Source organism: Epinephelus moara, chromosome 8 (genome assembly GCF_006386435.1).
Source record: "Epinephelus moara isolate mb chromosome 8, YSFRI_EMoa_1.0, whole genome shotgun sequence".
NCBI lineage: Eukaryota > Metazoa > Chordata > Actinopteri > Perciformes > Serranidae > Epinephelus > Epinephelus moara.
Genome location: NC_065513.1, coordinates 5,847,907 through 5,865,392, shown reverse-complemented (window position 1 = coordinate 5,865,392; position 17,486 = coordinate 5,847,907). Strand labels below are relative to the sequence as shown.

The following is a 17,486-nucleotide window of genomic DNA, read 5'->3' as shown; positions in this document are numbered from 1 at the left end:
CCACCATAATTTACAAATAAATTCTTTAAAAATCCTACAATGTGATTTCCTGGATTTTTTTTCTCATTTTGTCTCTCATAGTTGAAGTGTACCTCTGATGAAAATTACAGACCTCTCTCATCTTTCTAAGTAGGAGAACTTGCAAAATCAGTGGCTGACTAAATACTTTTTTGCCCCACTGTATCTGTGGAGATAGGTTTGCTCATGTTGGTTCAACATTTTCAAATTAAACACATTTAAGCTCCCAGAGACACAAAGCTGCCCCTGCAATCCCTTCAATTATTATGACTAGTCCATACCCATTGAGTGCACAGTTGCCTACGCAGTTTCACATGGTGTGTGTTTGGGAGTTTTTGTGAATTTGATAGTACGATTGCTTTATTGAAAGAACAGTAGTAATATTGCCAATAGTGGGATAATTAGTGGGCTAAAACTGTACATTAGTAGTTGAGGTAGCACGTTGAAAGGCAGATAGTTGAAGTGTATGTTGTATTGACTTAAAAGTGGGGCGCACTGGTAGTTCACATGGGAAAGGTGTGGCTAGCCCTTGTTGCAGCAGCATACCATGCCATGACTTAGTCATACCAAAAATTAGAAAAAAACAACAACATTCAGCCACAGGGGGAGCCACAGCAATCGGGTTCGCATTTTAGCCATTTTTAAGCATTTTTCTGTTGTTATAGCGCCACCCAGTTGCCAATTAGAGTTAAATTTCTCCAGTCACCTTGAGGCGTCCTGTTCTACATATCTACCAAGTTTAGTAAAAACTGATATGGCGGTAAGGCCTAGATAAGAAATTAGCTCTGTAGCGCCCCCATTTTGTTTGATGGGGTCAATAATGGAGGGGTCCCCTCAGATTATGTGTGGTCATATGCCTACAAAGTTGCGTGGTGATCGGTGAAACCCTTGAGATGTTATACACCTTTATGTGATGAGCCACGCCCTCCGCAATATTCATTGCCTTATAGAAGCTCAGTTTTAGTAAGTTTTCCAACTTTTGCCAAGAGGGAACTTTAGATATTGGTCCCTAGATTATGTTCACCGAGTTTCATGCAGATCGGTCAAACTGAGATATGCCCATTCAAAGTTTGCAATTTCAAACGGTTGCTATAGCGCCCCACTTTGGCCAATTGATGTAATATTGCTTCGTTCACATCCTCCCATGACCCTCTACCACTGTGCCAAATTTCACATGGATTGACCAAGTCAGTGAGGAGAAAAACGTGGAACACACAGACAGACACACACACACACAGAGTTTTCATCATTATGTAGTAAAATAATTTTGCATATCATTTGTCTATATACAGTATATGAAACGGCAGAGGAAGGAAACAACACCTCCTCCAACACCTCCTCCCAAGGTGTGAAGTGCACCAAGTTATGGTTTATGGAAGTACTCCAAAACCCAACCAGAACCATGCTGGTTTTGTGGCTGTTTGGTGTGGTTTTGACTCCATTTTAATTTGGCACACAAGTAGCCCTCTATGCCGAATTAAATCTGTACAGCCCTGCACACACAGTAAACAAACTATCTTAAGTACTAACAGCACGGTAAACAACATAGACCAAAAAATGTATTTCACATGGTGGGTTGTGGCTGAGTACAATACTGTGTTAAAACAGAAGCAGAATGGTGCAATAGTTCCAAATCATATCCAGCTCTCAGGTGTTTCTACGTTTGTGCTGCACAGATCAATATATTATCACCAGATTCAAAGCTTGCATGGAGAATTTTACTCACTCCGTCCTCATCCAAAATCGGGCACTGGTACACTTCATCATAGCCATCATAAAGTTGTCCTGGTGAAAGAGGATTAGGATCATTAGAACAGCCACAGCCTCTGTCTGACACTAATCTGCTTTTATTTGCATACTACATGTACATCAAACCAGGGCCAGCTATGACAGCACAAAAACAATGACCAATAATTTAAATAATGGATGACAGATGCTCGTTCCAGCCTCTATTTGTTGTAAAAGCTATGAGTATCTTTACCTTCCCGAGCCAGGTCTCCTATGTTGACATAGGTTAGCCCTGTCCTTTGGGCCAGCTCCTTTCCTAATGTGGTCTTTCCAACACCAGGGGTTCCTGTAGCAGAGAGGATTAACATCTAAGATGTCATTTGAGAACGTATACATTAAGGGTTGCCCTATTTAAAAGGTGAAGTAATGCATACTATTACTTCATAATCTGATGAGATCTGATCAGGTTACTGCTTTTCAACTTCCTACCTGACATTTAGTAATTCACTTATGATCAGAAATGGTTTATTATGGCATGGTCTTTATATGTGCGTGTGTGTGTTATTCTTACAGAATATGCTAAGGTTTAGTTTTTCTCTTGACATATTGACATGTCTCCTCTAGTGTGACACGTATACTACTGTATTTTTACAACTCTATCTATCTCACCTGTTAACAAAATGTTTGGTCGCTTCTTCATCTTCATAGCTTGCTAGCAGCCAACACGTGTCTTGATGACGGCCACCTGAAAGACACAACAGTCCTGTTATCTCTTCATGCGATTATAGACAGACTCTTTAATCTCTACGCTAAATATTGAGAGACCAACCTGAAAAAGAGGAAGCTAACAAAATGGAAATGTGGAGTAGCTAGCTAATAGATGTTTGCTATCACGCCAGCCTGAGCAGACTTCCCACAAACACTGCGGTAAACCGACGCAGGCTTTACGTCAGTTTTACGCCAAAGCACAGTCAGTTTGCGACACTCTGAAGCCCGGAGTTTAAATTGGTAAACTTCACTTTCCGTCGAAGCTTCCTTCAACTGGTCAGTAACGCCAACGTGAACTCTACTGCCTCTTTGATTCACAAATTACTAATACACAAATTACACCCGAATAAGAGTTTGAAGTGAGGGGAAACTCCGTGTGTACTTGTGACACATCAAATGGTCAAACAAGGTAAGTTATTACAGATATTATATTAGCTCAACATAAAAACTTAGTCAGCGTTAGCTAACCAGTTCATCATTCTGCAGTCGACATCATCATCCAGAGACATTGAAACAGACATGCTGTACTTTTATCAGGTATTAGCCACTTAGCGGGCAAATGTTTGTGGTATGGGGGTACCTTGGTACATTTTTTGGCAGCCCAAACAAACAGTGAAAATAGAAGTTAAACTAAAGATAATACCATATAAAACATCAAAAATCCATCAACACACCCTTTCTTTATATTAAGAGAACTTACGTTATGTCTTGTTTCTGCTGTCCCATGTTAACTAGATCACATCAGCAGCTCTGAGTTGTTCGTTGAGCTGCTAACGTTAACGTTACCCTAAATGTGAAGCACCACGGTACAGGATGGACAAGCTTTCTGTGGGAGATAAAGCTGCTCCAAGCAGAGTAAGTTATATGTGTGTACATTATGTGTGTTATGTGTCATCAATAAGCTATGGGTGTTTGTATAAACACACACATGCATATATCTTATAACATTACAACTACTGACTGGTGAAGTAAATAGCATTGATCATTTTGTTACAATTAGGGATGCACAGTATTGGATTTTTTTGCCCATATCCGATAAGCTGAGATATAACAACTCATTTGGCTGATAACAGATACTGATATCAATATATCCACTTTTTTTCCCCACCTAATTTTAGTGATCATCAAGTCTCCTCTGCAGTTGAATCAACATCATATAATGCATGCATACTCTTATCATGATGGCCCACCCACAGCTAGAGACATGAAATTGAATGCTTTTCAGTGTATGTAAAATTAATTCATTGTGCAAGTTAAGAAAAGGCACTCTGGCCGATTCTAATAGTTCATTTTAAAGCTGATATTGATGATGTGCCAATATTATAGTGCATCCTTAGTTACAATGCAATGTTTTGTTGGGAAACCTTGGGTTCTGTCATTCATGTGGATGCCACCTGACATGTTTCATCATCCCAAACACTGTTCAGACCAAGTAAACCCCGTCATGGCAACAGCAGTCCCTGATGGCAATGCACCATGCTATACTGCAAAAAGTACTCAGAAATGACACAAGGAATGTGACAAAGAGCTCAACATATTGACCTGGCCTTAAAATTTCTCAGATCCCACTCCGATGGAGCATTAAGGGGATGTTTTAGTATGCCAAAGGTACCTCGATCCTCCTTTGATTTGACTTGGCTCTGACCTGTGAAGACATGGAAACAGGATCTCAGTTTTGTCTGGCACCGAAGCGTTGGTAGCAGATCCCTTGAGACTTGTGTGTTGCAAAGTGGGGTACTAGCATGTCCTAAGGATGCTCCACTGGATTGGGCCATCCCTAAACAGTTCTTGCTGTGTGGCATGATGCATCGTCCTGCTGGGATGCCACTGTTATCATGGATTGCTGTTGGCCCGAGGGAGGGACACTTGGTCCGCAACAGTGTTTGGGTGGGTGGAGCGCATCACATGAATGCCAGGACCCGAGGTTTCCCAGCAGAACATTGCATTGTAACAAGATGATGATAAGTGTTAATCACTTCACCCGCCAGTGGTTTTCATGTTTTGGCTGATTGGTGTTAATACATTCTCACATTGGTCTTCCACTAAATATTCATGTCTTTTTTTATCTGTCATTTACACTCACTTTTCAATATCAAACATTCACTTCAAACACATATAATGTCCATATGTGCCATGTTTCTTGAGCAATGCTTTTATTTCTGCCAACCTCAGTCGGTGGTGTAGTGCGTCACTGAGCACACATGAAGGATCCCTGCCTCCTCCTATAATCTGCATCTAGTAACATCTAGTTCTGTCTATCAATTGTGTTCAATTCTACTGTAAATTATAAACGTTGACCTATATTAGACACCCTCCTTCAGTTGTTCCTTATACATCTTTAATAATTTTTGTTTGACTTTACTTATTATAGCTGAACCGCTGGGTGGATCCATCCTTCAGTGATTTGCCAGGGGAAACCTTTGCTACATCCAAAAGGAAAAAGGGCAGCCAGGTATTGCGCTCCAAGGCAGAGCCCAAGAGGCCCAGGAAGACGACAGGACCGGCCATTAGCTCAGAACCTCACACGTCCTACCTCCTGAAAGAGTCAGCCCAGAGGAACCAGGACGACCCGTGGGTGGACAGATACTCGCCCCGTTCACAGGTTAGCATAATCTCTTTTGACATTTGTTTGGTATCCATGGATACATTTGGATACAGCCAATAACTGGTATGAATTCAAATGCCCTCTCTTTGGACATGCAGACTTTGGTCATATGTATTGTGATGTTGTGATACTGTTAGCACATCAAAGCAGTGAGGGCTCTGAGCAACCAGGAATAAAATACATCATGAGACACAACCTATAACCTTACTCATTACCATGGGTATTTACAAATACCTATTTGTTCACACTCACATTGACAGTCTATACCGGTATCCAGTATCAAGCCTCAACATACAAATGAGCATATGGTAAATACACACAATGTCTTCAATATGATTAAAATCTTCTGTAATTTTAAATAATTATTTTGATAAATGTCTTGATACAGTAAATTTTCTGGAAAATCATTTAAGAAACTATTTATGAATACAATATGAGTCAGTTTTGGCTAATCCAGTAATGAATTACCTAATTAATAAAGATGCTTCATTGCATTAATACGAATATTTTTTAAATCTAAATCCATAAGGCAATTCTGCTGAAAAAATTGCAACATTGCATGCAATGGCTTTATACACTTAGAAATATTAAAGCCGTAGCTACTGCTGTATAGGTGGTATGACACATTATCATTATTATTATTATTATTATTATTATTATTATTGTTATATAAATCAGTGTAAAACTGCATTTTAAGCCAAATTGGGTCAGCAGTCAAATTATGTGAGTATCCCCCAAAGTTTAGAGCCTTTAAGAATGAATTCTTTCATTGAAGTTATGCTATGGCATCACTTTGTGGCCAGTGTAGGTGGAAGGGATGATTACAGTGACCACTAACTCTTTCAGTGCATGTATGGGCATGTGTATTGTAACCATTATAGCATTATTTCTTAATGTAACGTACTAGTTTAAACAGTGTGATGTAGCACAGTGCACATATCTGTATATTTTTACACACTTACAGACTGAGCACAGTGAAGATATATATTTTATTCTTAATATCTTAAGTAGTAGTGTTAACATTGTAGCATAATGCACATTTTTATTTCTATGTTATTACTTATATTTAGATACTTCTATTTCATACCCCTATTCTTACCTCTTATAATTCTCTATTCTTTACAGCAGAGTGACTGTAATGAATCACAATTTACCCTCGGGGATCAATAAAGTATTTCTGATTCTGATTCTGGCTGAGTATGTGTTGAGTGGCTGAGGGCTCTAATCATAAACTTTTTAGGTGTAATAGAAATTCAAGACTGAACTTTCTAGTCTTAAGTAATGGTTACTCTGCGTTTGTGTAGGCTGAGCTGGCTGTCCACAAGAAGAAGATAGAAGAAGTGGAGAACTGGATGAGAGTTCACTCAAACGCATCAAAGGTAATTGAAGTTTCATGTTTCAGTAACTGTATCTTGGCTGCCAGCCAGTTTTCGAATAAAGTCTGTGAACAACTGTTGCCCTAGTTCTGACCTTTTTAAAGGAAAAGTACACCTGCTAAATGACCATTTGTAAATCAGTTACTCACCAGGTTACCTTGAATTTGTGAAGCAAGCGTTGTTTTTCTCGTGTGCCTCTATGATGGACGAAGAATCAGAAAAAGGCAAACATTTGACATGAATTGAAGGCTCTGGTTAACAACAGCAAAACTATATCAGTACATCCTTTTACAAATTTGGGCACAACTCCTGCAGTATAATCCAAGTCTCATTTATCCAGTCGTATGCTCAGCACTTTCCAGATACATCCTTTTTTGCCAAAACCTGTCAATACAAACAGTCTATTGCACTCCACGTTTGAACTCTGCTCAAGCAAAGCTCATATATACATGTGTGCTCAGGCACGCTACTCATAGGCGGAAGTGGTTTTATGCCTCTGCGCCAACGATAACTGTGACCTGAGGGATTATGTTTTCAGGTTGTCCGTCCCTCTGTCCTTCTGTCCTTCTGTCCATATGTACATCTGTCCGTTCATCAGTCTCATGCTTGTGAACCTAATTTGTCAAGAACACCTTGAGGGAATTTTTCAAAAATCTGGCACAAATGTAAACTTGGACTCGGGGATGAACTGATTAGATTTTAGTGGTGAAAGAACGAAGGTCAAGGTCATCATGATTTTATCACCTGTGTCATTCTCGTGAACAGGATATCTCAAGAACATCTCGGGAGAATATCTCCAAATTTGGCACAAATGTCAACTTTAAGTCAAGGGTGAACTGATTTAGAATTTGGTGGTTTAAGGATATAATTATGAAGTGATGACATATTACTGTGTCACTGTGACATCATAATATTCTTCATTGAACACTTTTCTGGCCATTACATCCTTTAGGCGTGCTATTTGATTAAAAAATCAAACACTGTGAGGTTGGCCCATTGCAAGGTTTAATAGTCAAGACTTTGATCCTTAAAGTATATTTCTCCAGCCCACTTGTAGAGTGTTTTGTTTTATTCCAAATCTCAAGAAAGAGTGTAAATTATTAAAATGTTGTCTGTGGCGGTCTCAACTTAAGCTAAAGGTTCAGATTGGCTGTTGTGGGCTGCAGGGTGGGATCTTGCTGCTGACGGGACCATCAGGCTGTGGAAAGACTGCCACAATCCAGGTTTTGTCTCTAGAACTGGGCCTCAGGGTTCAGGAGTGGACCAACCCCACCAACGTGGAGCCATACAGCAGCAGCCAGCACGGTGAGGAGAAACCTTTACTGTCCTACCTGCCTCATACCCATCAGTTGCACTGTAAAAACAAGAACTACCATGAAGTTATTATCATAAATATAAAAGACAATTACCTTTTTGAAGAAAAACTGCCAGTTAGTGACCAGACAAATTGAAACGAGAATGCTTTCTTTGAGACAGTATCAGATTTGAGCTTGTGCTGATGTGTTAGATTGCTTTATTTATGAGAGGTGTTTCTTCTACAATGTTTGTAAAAGGGGATGGATGTTTTTTGGGTGGATGCAAGCTAACCAGTGTGTTGTGATATATGATCTCAGGTACTTGCACCACTATCCTGTCTCAGTATACAGACTTCTCCATCTTGTTTTTCTGATGTGTCTCTAATTCTCTGTCTCTTTTCAGAATGGAGGATAAATGGTTCCTACAGCTCCCAGTTAGTCCAGTTCCAGGACTTTCTCCTTAAAGCGAACAAGTACAACTGCCTGAGGATGGTGGGGGATGGAGGAGCCGCAGACAGGAAGCTCATACTGGTGGAAGTATGTAGTACACATTCACCTGAAGTCACTGCTCCTGTATTTTGTTAAAAATAAGCTTTTTTCAGGGCCTTTTATGGCCTTAATTTTTAAAAATTAAATTCAAGACTGTTTAAAGATTCCTGGGAACCTTTTTGTGATCTTGTACAAATATATCATAATTCCGCTTACATCATTATTTGTGCACAGAATTAGTTTAATAGGTGATTGAGGATTTTTTTTTTTTTTGACACAGTAGTGGCAATATATACAACAGGTATTCTTTGTAGCTCACAACAATGAAAGTGATGCATGACTGATAAAAGCTCCTAAATACACACACATATTTGATCCTCACTTGTCCCTTCTCAGGATTTCCCAAATCAGTTCTACAGGCAGCCTGGCAGCCTACATGATACCCTGAGGTGAGATGATCGTTTTCCCCCACATTTCCTTTTATGCTTTTACTCTAGAAGAAGTTACTATGATGACACACAATCTTGAAGCCATCATGTAACATTAAAGACAGCAGCACAGAGACCAGTGCTAGCACTACTGGTTTAATTTTGCATCTTATAATTTCTCCACTTTTGTGTAACGGAGATTGATAGGAATCTTTCTCGCTGCTATGAAGACATGTTTCGCCCTTAGCATTAGGAAGTGTGTGCCTGATGAAAGCCTTTCTACAGGACACAGTATATAGACACAGTTCATACTTTGTCAACTGAAAGAGTAAAATATTTTAAAATACATGGATGGGAGGAAAAGGCAGAATGGTGACCTGTTCCCAGCTGGACGACACTCGATTGTCTGTGACGTAATAGGTCATCCAGCATATTGCCACCCATCGTAGCGGAGTTGGACATACTTTGGTAATAAATGGATTCCCCTCCCGTGCTTGCATACTGGGACAAGGACAGTTGTACAATTAAATGACCTAGTCGAGCTGTAACCGCAGCTTGACTTAACTGTGCATGTAAATGTACTGACTGCTATCTTTGCTGCTTATGTATTCCTGCTCTGTGTCAGATTGTGGCCTGCTGTGTGTCTTTCAGGCGCTTTGTGAAGACCAATCGATGTCCCCTGGTGTTCATAGTGTCAGACAGTCTGAGTGGGGACAGCAGCTCACGCTTTCTTTTTCCCAGAGAGATCCAGGAGGAACTGGACATCAGCAGCATAAGGTTCTGAGCAACACACACTGTTGGCTTTGACAGAGGTGTTAGACCTTTATGGAAAGCTACATTAGACCCCAGAGACTGTGGATACAGTTCAGTTCCAGCTGTGGACTAAAGACGGAAGATTGTTTTTATACATTCATGGCCAAAGATACCAAGAAACAGGCAAATTTAGTAAATATGTCCTTCACTTTTGGCAAGAGACAATATGTAATCCACGTTTCTTTTAATTAAAGCAATAATACAAACACTTCCATCATAAATTCAGTATAATGAACTTGTCTGCAGCACAACTTCCAGCTGTTCCCTCCTTCAGTCCAAAGACATGCAGGTTAGGTTAATTGGCTAATCTCAAAGAGCCTCTTTACACCTGGTATTAACATGCGTTTCAGTGATTTGAGTGGACGGACGAGACACATCGCCATTCACACTGTGTCTGTAACGTGTCTCCAGCTGACCATTTGTTCCCAGATTTCGCTACTGCCTACTTCACTTTTGCTAGAGGGTCAAAAGGTGCCATGCACCATTATCACAACCACAATCTCACCAGCTGCATGCTAACATGTTCACTAGTCACGTTAGCGTCTGTGTCGGTACAGCTGGATATGCAAAGGATTTCCATGAGTAGAGCATGCATTTTAAGATCAGTATAGTAACCGATCATTTTCGTTTATTTGTGGGAAGTCCAAATCATGATTGTGATTAAAATTCAATTCAATGTGCAGCCTTATGTATTAGCATCTACACTACAAAGGATGTGTGATCAAATGCATCCCACACCACCTCAGCAAGTGGTTTGAGTGATCGGATCACAATGCATCTTGGTGGTTGTCAACACTTGTATTGCGTGCTGTCCACTTGTGATCGGATCATCCAAGACGCATGTCAATACCAGGTGTAAATAAGGCCTTAATTGCACATATATGTGGATGTGACCAGAATTGACTGGAGTTATCTGACCTGTGTTTAACCTGTCATTTGTCAAATTAAAGAAAGCCAGCCAACACAGGTGATTCTCTGCTCAAAACAGTTCAGCTGTGTGCTTGACTGGTGATCTGTCCATGGTGTGTGTCCCCGCCTCATGCCCAGTGTCAGCTGGGTTTGGCTGCAGCTCCCTTGTGACTGTCAAGCATAAGTGACTATGATAATTGGATGGATAATTCCGTCAGTATAATGGAGTCATTCTCACCACTCTTCAATGCTGTTTTCAGTCACTAATTAGTTACAGCTGCTTCGACTTTGCAGTTTTTTCGATCACAGTTAAGTTACTTTGAGTGAAACCCAGCACTTCTGCACAGATGTTTCACATTAAAAGCCATTCAATGACTGAAAGAGCATAAGCCCTTCTGAAAGACTTTTAATGTGAAACAAGAATGTTTGGAAGAAGTTGGATTTTGGTTCGCACAACTTACAACTAACAAGATATAAGCATCTTGAGTCATCAGTGTTCTCCATCAAATTGACATTGGCATTAGACGACATACTAACATTGAATTTTGGTCACCTGACATCACAACATAATTCAACCAAACACCAACATCTAACCACATTGTGAGCCCGCTGGGTAATTGCATGGATGTTTTGGCCTTCATATGTTCATGTTAATATTATTTCTGTCTCGGACATTATTTGAACTCTGGCCTTTATTTTTAGAATTTGCTGTAATCAAATGCGGATTAACAGGATACTGAACAAAACCGTTCCTCGTGCTGCTGACCTGTGTGTATCCTCTCAAGAATCCTCTAAAGGGAAGCCACTGGATTCCACTGAACACTGTTTTGTGTGTTTGCTCTTTTCAGCTTTAATCCGGTGGCTCCAACCACAATGATGAAGGTCCTGACTCGAATTTCAACCCTGGAGGCAGGAAAGGTGAGAGGAAGCCTTGCAGTTGATTACACATTTTGGTACGAGTTTTAATGTGTTTTCTACAGTGTATTTTCCCATAATTCCTAGCAGAGCTGTGGGAGAATGTGTGTCCCAGACCAGGCAGTGTTGGAGACGCTGTGCTCAGGAAGCTCAGGAGATATTCGCAGTGCCATCAACAGCCTCCAGTTTTCCTCCCTTCCAGGTCAGGAATAAAACCACACACCACAGCAGAGGGGAAGTCAAGAGTGTACACATACATATAACTGTGAAATCTACTATAAATACCTTTTGATTTGAATGACCACATGACCTTTCCTCAGAACAACTATTGTTGCCCTGTTACATCAACTGATGTCAAAGAACTTCTGTCATCATTGTAACTGTCCAGACACGTCATTGGAAAAGGGGCTGTGGAGGATGAAGAAGGACAGACATGTGGCTTCCACAACAAACCAGAGAAGGAAGAAGTCCAAATTGACAAAGGAGAAGGAAGAGGTGCAGGCTATTGGGGGGAAAGATGCCTCTCTGTTCCTCTTCAGAGCTCTGGGAAAGATCTTGCACTGCAAACGTAAGTCACATGTCCCAGGGTCCATACAAGTCTTTCCTCTCTCTTGTTTGTGGTAGGATTTTTGGAAAGACAGTACCTAAATCAGCAATTTATATACCATAAAACTTCAGTTTGTAGCCTGGGCTGTTATTTGCTTAAATCACTGAACTCAATGGGCCCATATTTGGCACAGGCGTCTATATGGGACCGGCCTTAAATTCCATCCATCCATCTTCTAACTGCTTCATCCTCTTGAGGGTCACGGGGGGGCTGGAGCCTATCCCAGCTGACAATGGGCGAGAGGCAGGGTACACCCGTGACAGGTCGCCAGACTATCGCAGGGCTGACACATAGAGACAAACAACCATTCACGCTCACATTCACACCTACGGACAATTTAGAGTTATCAATTAACCTAATCACCACTCAGCATGTCTTTGGACTGTGGGAGGAAGCCGGAGTGCTTCTGCTAGTTATTTAAACTAGTATGAATATAACTTGTAGAAAAATGAGGCTCCAGATAACGTATCAATAATGAATCACTAGTTTAACCTAGCTCCACAGCCCATCAGAGGGAGAGAGAGTTTTGACACTCATTTTACAGCACCCTAGGATTACGACACCTGGCATACCGACACAACACCGCGTTATGCCAGGGCCACACCGGACACAGAAGCGCTGCGAATAGCCTCCTTTCGGCGGCCATGTTAACCGATTGTGTCATCCACACCGGCCATGCCGCGCAGCTCTGCAGCCAAGCCGGGCAGGAATATAGGCTATACATATTAGTCAGTGGTATGCGTTGGGTGGTGGGTCTGGGGTGCGTCTCTAGCTCTCTGGGGGTGCTGGCCATTGCCGCCCTGGGTCCTTGGGCCTGCGTGGTGTCCCGCGGCCTCTGCAGCTCCCCGGGCGTGGGGTCTGGGCGCTCCTGCGGCCTTGGGGTGCCTTACCGGCCGCCTTCCCCCGCTGAGCTGGGACATTGGCCCTGGACCCTGGTGATGGTTCTCATAAACACATTGGGAGGGTTCAAATACACGCATGCATGTTCGATACTTCAGCTCCGTGACGCATCGCAAAGAACTGATGGGATCACTCAAAAGGGGCTCAGTTGCTTCTCAAACCTACCACACTGCTCTGGCAACTCTTCTCCACAATCGGGCTTTCCTCCACCACCAGGACTCTCACATTTCTGGTGTTCAGTATAGACTTCTTCTTTTTTTTTTCCTTTATTATACATTTATTTGTTGATTTTCGGTAATCTGTATGGAGCACAACAATCTCAAGGCCACAATACATCAGCTACACTGCCTGTTTCTCTTGTTTTTTTGTTTTTTTTTTAACTCCTTCTTCTCCGCATGCACTGTCGCTATATAAGTCAGGACTTAAGCACCTGTCCCTCAATCCCCCCTGCTTGTCCCTTACTTTCCCCTTGACACACTATGGTGTAACACGGCCCTCTCTGGCTCATATTAGGAAGTTTTTCCAATAAAGGCTGATAGGCTAGTCTCCAGGGAGGGTAGGTGACGGTCACAACCACGCACAGTATGGGTATAAAATACTTGACTGCAAGATTAACAGTGCATCAATCTTCGTAAAAAGCTTACACCCTTTTGTGGCGCTAAGCTACGAAGACTAATGCAGACAGGTATGAAAAAAAAGGTGTTTCACTGGGACTTGGGCTTTTAATTGAAGTTTTATGGTATCCTGCTAACAAGCACAGTGTGTATATCTTCTCCGTCTTTGCCATGGAGCTCCATCAGTGAACCACACTGTTGTGCTGGGTGACATGTTCCTATATTATCACACACTGTAGTTTATTTTGACTCAATCCCTCATAAAATGTCCTGCTGCCACAAACACTCACTCGACCCCCAAATGTGGATTAATCTGCTGCTTAAAAAAGTCCCAAACAAATACACAATTTCATCCTGTTTGTGTAACTCTGGATATAAACTATCTTTAGCAGCTGTTTTAGAAAATTACTGAGCCGATTTGGATTCATGCAGAAAGTCATTTCTTAGTCATTTGGATTATGAGGATCACAAGAAGCATAATGTGTGTGATAAAATACAGTTTTTGTCAGTGCTCCTTGCTGATTTACCTGGTGAAAGTCCTTTGCAGCTGTAAGCATATGGTCACTGAAGAGGATGAATGCTGCACTGTGGCCTTGGTTGATCACACATGAGGCAAATAGTATGCTTGATTGTTTTGTCATTAACAGGAGGGAAACATGAAGGTGCTGAAGCAGCAGAATGTGTCCATGGACCTGCTCTACCACCTCACCTGTCCAATCATCACAGAGAAGCATTACTTGTGGACCCAGAGGTGCAGACATGCCTTTTTTTCCTAGTTTTAACACACACATGGCAGGCCCAAATGTCCACTAGTCTTTGAGAACACTCAGAGCTCAACTGTCTATGTTTCTTTGTTCAGTTGGTTGTTGAGCGTTCTCACATGTCTGGAGAGTTCTTCAACCTGTACCTTCACCAGAACTACCTGGACTTCTTCTCTGAGGTGGAGGATGTGGAGCGAGCCAGCGAGTACCTGTCTGATGCTGACCTCCTCACTTCTGATTGGGCGGTCAGTCTTTCCCTAGACATTAAAAAGTGACATTAATGCTTTGATAACTAGAATCTGAAATCGAATAGTTCCTGTTCTTTGCATACCATATAGGTGTTGCTTTCACATGAATGTAGCATACCCTCAGTTCCACAGCACCACAACACAGTGGTTTATAATACTGTGAGACAGTATTTTACGACTATGGAAGGTTGTAATCACAGCAGTCCATTCTCCTGTGTAGTAGGTGGTATTACAGTGAAGAAATGTAATTAGTAGAGAGTGACAGGTCGGATGTATTAGCATTGCTATTACCTGTTTATTAACAGTATGGGCCATGGTGGCTTGTCAGTGAAAAGTAGTCTGTGTTGTCTGTATAAAGGGCTGTGCTGTGCTGTGCTGTGTTGTTTGCAGAGTCGCAGCACTATGGAGCATTATGGGTATTCAGTGGCCACCAGGGGGCTCCTTTACGCCAACTCTCAACAAGTCTCTGTTGGCTTCAGACCACTTCACAAACCCAGCTGGCTGCTGGTCAACAAGAAGGTGAGACACATTGGGGCTGTTGCTCTGTCATTAGCTTAGCTGTGGTTTAAAGTTAAAAGCTACAATTAGTAAGTATACCCACACAGCATACACAAGACAAATAGTCTGTCTTCCCTGTAGTGCTCTTAATTGCATCTGCTAGAATCCATTGCTCTTAATTGCATCTGCTAGAATCCATTGCGGCTCAAGGAAAACAACCAATCTCAGAGAGTTTGCTCCGACGGGTGAGTGGTGGTTCATTTTGGCTCAACTGGATCCAACATGGCAGACGGGTCACAAAATTTCTCATTTTTACAGCTAAGCAGTACGTAAATAGGTTTCTGACAACATTTGAGGTGAGAAATAGGCAATGCAGTAACAGACTCTTGATTCATATTCAGCAGTGCCTAGTTTTACTGCAGTTTACTATGGAGCGTGGATGGGCTCTAAACGTCTATTTTGACGTTCATGTTAATAGGTCAAATTTGTTTGTCTTAACAGGTGAAAATGTGTCTCAATGAGTGAAATGCGTGTTAAGATGACAGAAAATGCCCTGTTAACAAGTACGTTTCTGACATCTTTAGACGTTTAGAACATCAAAGCCTCCATGCCATTGGTTGTTGTCTACCAACAGGAAAACTGAGCTTTGCATCCACCTTACTCCTAGCCCCCATGATACCTTACATGAATTATAGGCGCGACTTCTGGCGCTGCACTGGAACTGCTGTTTTCCTATTGCAACGGTACAGAACGATATGCTAATGATATGCTAATCCTCTTTTCTAGAGCGATTAGGAAATAATACATGTGGAACACACGACCTGTTATGTTACAGATGACGTGATCATACCTCCATCATCTCTGACAGTCATCATAAAGCATTTGTTGTTTCCTCTTTAACAAAGCGTGTTAGCGATTAGCTTGCCTTGTCCTGTTGGCATATTATTAGATTTAACAGAGCCCGAGCTAGCTTACAGTAAACATCAACTCCTAAAAGATGAATTATGATTTCTTATGACTCATAAACAGACAGTAACACATGAGGCAAAAAATTTACATAATTCTGTATTAATTTTAGCTCCATGTAAAGTGAATAAATGTGATGATTACCAGCCAGTGCTCCACTCGTCTGCCACATTTCTGGCACTGCGGATTTGTTAAATCGGAGTTAAGTTTCCCCTCTGAAACTGGTGAAATGGTTGCACCCAATATTAAACGTCTTAAGATGTCAGAAATATACTTGTTAACAGGGATTTTCTGTCGTCTAAAGGCACATTTGGTGCGCTAAGACGTTATATTGTTACCTGTTTAGACAAACAAGTTTGACTTACTATTACAAACGTCAGAAGTTAAGAGCCCTTCTGTATTCCATACTTCATGAGCAGTGATTGACATGATTGACAGTTGTGTTAGAAAATCCTAGGCTCTGATTGGTTGTTTGCATTCAGACACAGTAGATTCTAGCAAATACCATTTGAAGCACTTTGACAAGGAGGAGGACTGGGATTTTTTTCACACACTATCCGTCTCATGTACTTTAATTAGTGACATTTTCAGCAAACATGACAAAAAACGTATTTTATAAAAGTTACCAACTACATCGTTAAGACTGGTTTAGAAGACATGTTGTCGTCAAACGTAACCCCATAAAGAGGGTGACTGACAATCTAATGATAATTTGTTTACAGTTATAGATGGCCAGATTTGTGAGCAAGATACAGTTGAAAAACACAGTCAGTGCAATCAGGTGTACAAACCATATAATGAAGACATATTTTGTAAATGTCGTCATAAAGCACAACTTTGACATTTCTCTATTATAAATGACTGTTACTAATCGACATTCTGTATTTTCTATTTCCTGTCATTTATTTGTAAAGGTAAACAAAAGACCAAATAAATGATAAAACAAATCAGGCAGATCAAGCAAAAAAGGGCATCAGTCCTTGATAGAGTGAAATAATAAAATAATCTTTACTAATAGCATTCTTAACCCTATGTGCCCGAACGATGCATAGTGCGTCCAAATTCACACCTGTTCTTCTCTATTGATTTTCTCCGCGACCGTGCCTCATAGCGATAAGCGAAACAGCGGAATTGTAGCTTTCCGACAAGGCCAAGCACTTGACGGTAGTCCAATGTTTTCACAGCGAAAAACAATGATAAAGTTACACTAAAATTATGTACAACAGAGCTTTCATACAGCTTTGCACACACATTACTCTTGGATGGATTAATTGCGAATGCAGGCTCGCACAGAAATGCCACACATATCACATGAAAGTGCAGGACCACACACATCATTGTGCTGTCATCCCATCACGCTATAAATCCAGATCAATTGTCTACAAAATAAAAACCTGACGAATTTCTTTACAATCCATTATACAGATCTTGTTGTCAGTCACTTCATATAGTGAGGAATATCGTATCTTACCACGTCTTAGGCTTGCGTGTATTTCTCCCTGTCTATCCACATTTGTAGTCCGGCTTTCAAGATGCAAATATCTCCAT

The 17,486-nt window shown here is 41.2% G+C and overlaps 2 protein-coding genes across 5 annotated transcripts in view; one reads left to right on the top strand and one right to left on the bottom strand.

Moving 5' to 3' along the window:
* The window catches only part of ak6 (adenylate kinase 6), a 7,614-nt gene extending 4,909 nt beyond the window's left edge, over positions 1–2,705 (bottom strand). Inside the window, exons 1-4 of the mRNA XM_050049965.1 lie at positions 2,576–2,705; positions 2,416–2,491; positions 2,000–2,092; positions 1,745–1,803 (exon numbers count right to left, since the gene is read on the bottom strand). Coding sequence (XP_049905922.1) covers positions 1,745–1,803; positions 2,000–2,092; positions 2,416–2,452 — 189 coding nt within the window. The 5' untranslated portion in view covers positions 2,453–2,491; positions 2,576–2,705. The remainder of the gene's footprint in view (positions 1–1,744; positions 1,804–1,999; positions 2,093–2,415; positions 2,492–2,575) is intronic.
* Positions 2,706–2,731: 26 nt separating this feature from the next.
* Positions 2,732–17,486, top strand: part of rad17 (RAD17 checkpoint clamp loader component) — a 17,870-nt gene continuing 3,115 nt past the window's right edge. The window contains exons 1-14 of one of the 4 annotated variants that reach the window (XM_050049941.1): positions 2,732–2,923; positions 3,250–3,369; positions 4,886–5,116; positions 6,424–6,498; positions 7,662–7,800; positions 8,194–8,327; positions 8,676–8,728; positions 9,359–9,484; positions 11,278–11,347; positions 11,435–11,546; positions 11,733–11,912; positions 14,113–14,216; positions 14,325–14,471; positions 14,865–14,993. In XM_050049941.1, the coding sequence (XP_049905898.1) occupies positions 3,328–3,369; positions 4,886–5,116; positions 6,424–6,498; positions 7,662–7,800; positions 8,194–8,327; positions 8,676–8,728; positions 9,359–9,484; positions 11,278–11,347; positions 11,435–11,546; positions 11,733–11,912; positions 14,113–14,216; positions 14,325–14,471; positions 14,865–14,993 (1,542 nt within the window). In that variant the 5' untranslated portion in view covers positions 2,732–2,923; positions 3,250–3,327. Of the gene's footprint in view, positions 2,924–3,249; positions 3,370–4,885; positions 5,117–6,423; positions 6,499–7,628; positions 7,801–8,193; positions 8,328–8,675; positions 8,729–9,358; positions 9,485–11,277; positions 11,348–11,431; positions 11,547–11,732; positions 11,913–14,112; positions 14,217–14,324; positions 14,472–14,864; positions 14,994–17,486 lie in introns of all 4 variants that reach the window. The other 3 variants (XM_050049940.1, XM_050049939.1, XM_050049938.1) reach the window with 3 other exon arrangements.